Raw genomic sequence first — 6,289 nt, 5'->3', positions numbered from 1 at the left:
GAAAGTCTGATTTTATTTATTTTTCTTCTCTTTTGGTTTCATTGCCGTAGGGAAAAATCCAAATGGCTGGTCTTTCAGTGGAAACTACAAAGATACGGAGTAACTTTGATGTGCCTCACTCTGTGATTAATGTGATCAGAAAGCACATCTACTTATTAATGTGGTGTAACCTGGAGATGTATCATGTTTTTGTCACTTTAGTCTGTTTAGCGAATATACAACAAAGAAATTCAAAACATATTCACGACGACCTCGTCGCACATTAGGTGGACTGGAGCCACAGAAAGTACTTTCAACCAATTCAAAGCAACCGAAGGCAGGTCCACCAATAAAACTAATTAAGTTCTAAATGGATTGGTTGCTTGATGACACCTTGAGAACAGATACATACCCTCAAAAAAAAAAAAGAGAACAGATACGAGGATTTATCACTTGTGTTACTTTAAGTCTTTAACAAAGTGCCGCAGGCTGAAGAAATTCATCAGGTCGTGTCGAGCCAGTGGGCTGGGTCGGGCCACTGCATTAACCCAAAGATCAAAGTGAAACGGAGACAGCCCAGCCTGTTTAGCAAAGTGTGGTGTTGCGTGTGCGTGAGCTGTAACTGAAGATTGAATCCGGGAGTGCATCTAATCAGAAGTGAGATATAACACACCTGCTCTCCTCCCCTCTTCTTGGTGTCCCTGTATCCCCAACCCCAAATCCTTTTGTTGGAACCTATTCAGTGTGCTGCCACTAGGTCCTTGACCCATTGATCGTTACAATTTGTATGATTTGTTAAGTGTACTCGTAAGTTCTTTCTGGGTGCTAAGCAGAAACCAAATCAGAGCATGCATGAATATTCTCATCAAGATAATAAATAAGCAAATAGACATGGGCTCAAGTAACATCATTTTTCATCATCATCATCATGGCATTTTACAACGGGGGATTCCACGGGAAGCCGGACAGGTTTCAGGCCATGGTTGTTGCAGCAAACACAGACACGCCTAGCTAGTACCAAGTTGCAGCTGCTAATTGGGACCCCAGCAGCTGAGGTACATCACCGTCCTCAGCCCCTCCTCGGCCTTCTCCGCTCGCCTCCTCTCCGCCACCGCCGCCGCAGAGGCTGGAAGCTGCTTGGCGCCCTGTGAGACGCCTCCATGGATGTTGGCCCTGGCCTTGGCTGCCCGGTGGATGGACCTGATGGCGTAGTTCCAGCGACAGAGGCCGACCTGGTCCTTGAGGGCCTCCCCTGCGCCAACGCTCATCGCCACCATCCACGACGCCTTCGCCGCTCCCGCCATGATCTCTCTTGCGTTGGTGGAGACAGCATTGTTGATTGATGTGTCTGAACTATGTGATGCCTGGAAATTGGTAGGTAGCAGTCAGTGTGGAGTATGGACTTTGTGGTTGCGAATGAATTTTGAGCTGAAGGCTGATTGATGCTTGGGTTGATGAGAGGAAGAGTGGGACTGGGACGAGGTTGTATACAGGAGGGAGGCTGGAAGGTCTTGTACAATGTTGTACTTTTCTATTTTCTCATATTATTCATCAAACGTTTGAAATTTTGACTTGTTTTTTCCCTAGTTTAATTTTCTAGTTGCCTGGAATTTTTTTACAATGTTGTACTTTTCTATTTTCTCATCTTTCCAGAGCTTTGTCAGAAAAAACACATTGTGGTGACTATGCTACTTCGTATGCAAAACGGCTGCCATAACATTGCCAATACCACTTTCAATGGGGTAAAATACAAAATCTAGATGGCTTTGACACTTGATGGACAAAATTGTCGCGTCAACTTGATGGTAAGACAAATATAAATGGGTCAAGCTGCCAATCTGGACAATTTGACACTTCGGAGATAGAAAATTTCACACATTGTAGTTTTATACTTTCACAATTGATGGACCCAAATATATATTTCTTCATGTATATAAAAACAAAGTACAAATAAATGTTTCATGGAGAGAGGACCGGCAGGCAACTGAAACCCTAGTCGTTGCCGCATCTACTCCCCCTCTCGCCACTATCAGGGCGCATCGCCGGGCAAAAACCAGTGCAACGGCAGAGGAAGGTCCGGATTAGGGGTGGCCTACTTGTTGAGGTGTTGGAGGGCTGCGGCTAGATATGTGTGGCTGAGTGACAGTCTTTGTCTGGCAGCGCTCAGCAGCGCTGTTTGTGATCTTGCGTGACAATTTTTATCGACGGGCCGACCAGGCTAGGTCACTGGAGAATAAGGAGTGGATGTGTATTCTTTCGGCACTCTTCGAGTTTGGTTTGAGGCGACGAGGTGGCAGTGTTGTTCCAATGTAGGAATAATGTTCTCCCCGCTCTTTCACCTTTCGCTGGTGTCGTTATCACCATCAGAGGGCGTATGGGTCCGTGTCTCTGATGGGCCTTTCGATATCCGGTCGGTTTAGGTTCCGGAAGATCCGTCTGGATTCGCCAGGTTTTTGCGCTCTACGGATTATCTACTGACCCTAATCGGCGTTTTCTTCTCCCGGGCGGCTATTTGATTTCCACATTATGACCATCGGCGTCTCCTAGTCTGCATTGACGACTTCTCGGTTTCTTCTACCCAGAGGCGACATCGGGCTATGCTCATGGTGCGTCGCCAATGGAATCAGAAGGAAAAAAGACTTCGGCACCCAAGCACTTGAATATAATTTATTTGTCTATGTATAAGTATGTTTATAAGGACTTGTGATACTTAATATATATGACCTTAGTTCCTTTCGGAAATAAAAATCTTTGGCCCTACAAATTTTAAAAGTAACCACTTGTGACATGTAAATACAAGAAATGCTAATTGTACCAAAAAATTATTTAAGAACAATCACCTTTTCAGTGCGGTATCAAAATATGTTAAGTTTCTGCACCAACTTAATTGGAGAATCTTATCAGTATCACCTCACGTTGATGTTGTGGACAGGCGACAGTGAGACCACATGTATGAGAGTTGAAAGGGGGAAAACCAGAAGAGCCGGACATGGTTTCCAGTGCCACATGCTTCGTTTCAGCGCTTGTTTGTTAATAATCACGCAACACAAGAAAGTCGACCCATGATTAGTAGAAACATATCCCTTGTATGTTTATGAAACTGAACCTACGAAATAGGAAAAGGACCGGGATCAATTTTTTGGGTCTCTGCTTTTGCTCTGCCTGTCGAAACAGCGAACAGAACAGAGCAACAGGCAAAGCTTGTGACCAACTGGAAGCAATAGTCTTCCAAAAGAATCCTAAGCAAACAGGCCTGTTTTAAGGGCAATTCAAACCTTTTCCTGAATCAGGGTAATTTGAACTCAAAAGTGGGGAAAGATTTCATCATCATCATCATCATCATCATGGTGAGACATATTTACAATCGTGAGGGAATCAACCAGCCAAGCCACATGGCATGGTTGTTGCTGGGGGATAGAGCTAGCAGAACTGCAGAAACACCTCTGGCTAGCTACCACTAACTGGGACCCCAGCAACTGAGGTACATCGCCGTCCTCAGCCCCTCCTCTGCTTTCTCTGCTCGACGCCTCTCCGCCACGGCCGACGCGGAGGCCTGAAGCTGCTTGCTGCCCTGCGAGACGCCACCGCGGACGGTGGCCTTGGCAGCTCGGTGGATGGACTTGAGCGCATAGTTCCAGCGGCAGAGCCCCGCCTGGTCCTTGAGCGCCTCCACCGCGCCCACACTCATCGCCACCGTCCATGACGCCTTCGCCGCACCCGCCATGATCTCTCTCTTCTTTCTTTTGCAAAACTTTGAGGTTCCTGAAGATTGGGCAGTAGTGGAGTGTAGAATCTGTTGTGTAAGTGAAGAACTGACTGCTTGGGTTGATGAGAGGAAGAGTAGGAGCCGGATGATGTTATATATACAGGAGGGCCGGAGGAAAACAGGAGGCTCGGACGTTGGTTTTCCAGGATACCGGGTGCTGTTGGGGTCAGTTTGCTTGTGTACGCCGCAGCTCTCCGAGTCGTCCAGGTGCAGTGGGACTGCCCACCTCATGCCGTTTTGTTCATTTTTGTCCATTGCGAGAGTTTGAGATGGGCGCAAGCCGACAGAGAAAAGATTGGTGTCATGATCCGGCGAGCGGAATCAAATTGGGTCCTGCGAGTGACTTGTACCAGATATTTTAGGAACATCACATCAATAGCCGTCTTATTAGTTTTCATACACTTGGAAAATACCAGAGAGGGGGGATAGATCAATTATATCACTTCCACCATTGTGGTAGGAGTTGATCAGGATTCTTTTTCATTTGAAGCTGTCACCGGGGGAAGGCTCCCCACCTAAATAAGATCGAAAGTTTGTGAGAAAATTCAGGCTCACCTCTGTTTGTTTGTACTTAGCAGTGGCTACCCACCTCAGCTCGTCTTACCTTGTTTATTCAGGCCAAAAGAGGCGGTTTTGTCCACTGCCAGCAGACCAATATGGCCGAGACAAGACAGGAGTAATGGATGTATCAAGATAAAGCGAGTAAAAGCAGTCATCATGTATGAACTGCTTAGTAGTTGTTTTCCCAACTTGCAAACTAACTCAGCAATTTTGCAAGACCTTAAAACATATAATTTTCCTGATAAAAGTTCTTTACACTAAGGAAGCAAGACCAAGTAAATTTCTATGAACTGCTTTTCCTACAGTCTAATTGATGCATGTGAAATTAGGGGCACTGGTAGCTTGGGTCTAGGGGTGCTTGTGTTCGTTGCAGCAAGAGTTAGGTAGGCATGTCCTGAGACTAGGCTGGTTGTCCCCTCATCCCTTGTAAATATACCACCATGATGATGATGATGATGATGAAAATTTCGCCTATGAGTTTACATCACCGTCCTTGTTAATGTACTTCTTTGAGAGGAAGAAAGTTCAGACTTGCTCGGGAGAGACTCAGCATAGCGAGCTGAGAGGCATACAGAAAACAGAGCCGGTTCAGCTGCTTGTATGTTAGTACAACCCAACTCTGCACAAACGAACAAAGGATAGAACAGATCTCAGTGATACACCCAGCTGCCCTCCAAGATCTCCATCCTCTCTGATCAATTCGAACACCTCCAGGTCGGTGTAACGGTGGCTATTAGAGATTATGGTGTCGCGTTCTTTCCAACAAATTCTTCTCTCATTGTTTTGATGGGGAATAAGAATAGCATGTAATATATGCTTTGCGTTGGTTGCAAGTACTTTTCTGTTGCGCGAGTCAACCTGGCTTACAGCAAGTGGAGGGTTCAAGGGATAGGGATGGCACTGAGGCCAGTCGCCACTAAGGCAGAGTCGTTCATTCGCTAAAAATGTGTTTTTTTATTAGAACAAGCGCAATAACATAGTGAAGCTGGAGGAGTTGGCGCCGTTGAAATGCAGAATCCATGTTCGGCTCACTGTCCAGCATCGGATCTGGACCTCCGATCGGCGAGCGCGACATGGTCTACAAGATCACCCCTCTGCCAGTTTCACGTGCCTGCAAGAGGAGGACAATGCGAAACACATACACTTACAATGCTCATACGCTAGACAGGTGTGGCACAAATGCATCGTCGGACTAAACTTGGAGGTGACTCACCCACTTGGACAGGATAGCCTGTTGGATTGGTGGCTACAAGCTAGAAGAAACTTCACGCGGGCTGAAAGAAGAGGATTCGACACGTTCGTAATCGCAGTGACTTGGTCCCTATAGAAACAGAGAAACGCGAGAGTGTTTAATCGAATTAATCAACAAAAAAACATGGATGAGCTACACAACCACATCATGAACGAGATCAAAGACTGGGAGGAGGCCGGATTAGGTGTAGGAGGGTTAGACCGATTTGTGAGAGAGTAGGCTTTGGATTAGGTGTGGGTGTAGGTGTCTTGGTTCACTTGTGCTAATGTTTGCATCACTCGCAAGTGTGCTGAAAACCCTAGACTCCATCTTAGTCTATTTTATGTCAGTCTTTCTCATCCCCAAAAGTGTGCTGAAAACCCTAGACTCCATACGCCGCGCTTTCTTCTGGGCCGCAGAGGAAACTTGCACCGGTGCTCAATGCTTAGTTGCCTGGAAAAATGTTTGTAAGCCCAAAAAGCTAGGTGGTCTAGGTCTAAAAAATCTCCATGTTCAGAATAACTGTCTATTAATGAAATTTGTTGTAAAAGCTCTGCTACCGAACCAAACTCCGTGGCAAGATTGGATCGACCTTCAACACCCAAATGCTCTCATCGCTCCACAAAATAGCCACTCCTTCCTCTGCCAAACCATAAACCACCAACTACCAACTCTACACTCCATCTCCTTCGTCATCACACAATCCGGAACAAACACCTATATTTTGCTAGATATTTGGTTACACCAACAAT

At 46.0% G+C, this 6,289-nt stretch overlaps 2 protein-coding genes across 2 annotated transcripts; both read right to left on the bottom strand.

The window, feature by feature from the left end:
• Nucleotides 1-871: 871 nt before the first annotated feature.
• LOC123042541 (uncharacterized) lies at nt 872-1,460 on the bottom strand. Its single transcript, XM_044464972.1, has one exon. It carries the CDS (start codon nt 1,281-1,283, stop codon nt 1,011-1,013), a length of 273 nt encoding a protein of 90 aa, XP_044320907.1. The 5' UTR covers nt 1,284-1,460; the 3' UTR covers nt 872-1,010.
• Nucleotides 1,461-3,274: 1,814 nt separating this feature from the next.
• Nucleotides 3,275-3,863, bottom strand: LOC123042540 (uncharacterized). Its single transcript, XM_044464971.1, has one exon. It carries the CDS (start codon nt 3,701-3,703, stop codon nt 3,437-3,439), a length of 267 nt encoding a protein of 88 aa, XP_044320906.1. The 5' UTR covers nt 3,704-3,863; the 3' UTR covers nt 3,275-3,436.
• Nucleotides 3,864-6,289: the final 2,426 nt, after the last annotated feature.

This window comes from Triticum aestivum, chromosome 2B, assembly GCF_018294505.1.
Source record: "Triticum aestivum cultivar Chinese Spring chromosome 2B, IWGSC CS RefSeq v2.1, whole genome shotgun sequence".
In the NCBI taxonomy this organism is placed as follows: Eukaryota; Viridiplantae; Streptophyta; class Magnoliopsida; order Poales; family Poaceae; genus Triticum; species Triticum aestivum.
Note: the sequence above shows the minus strand (reverse complement) of the source record. Positions and strands in the feature narration are given on the sequence as shown.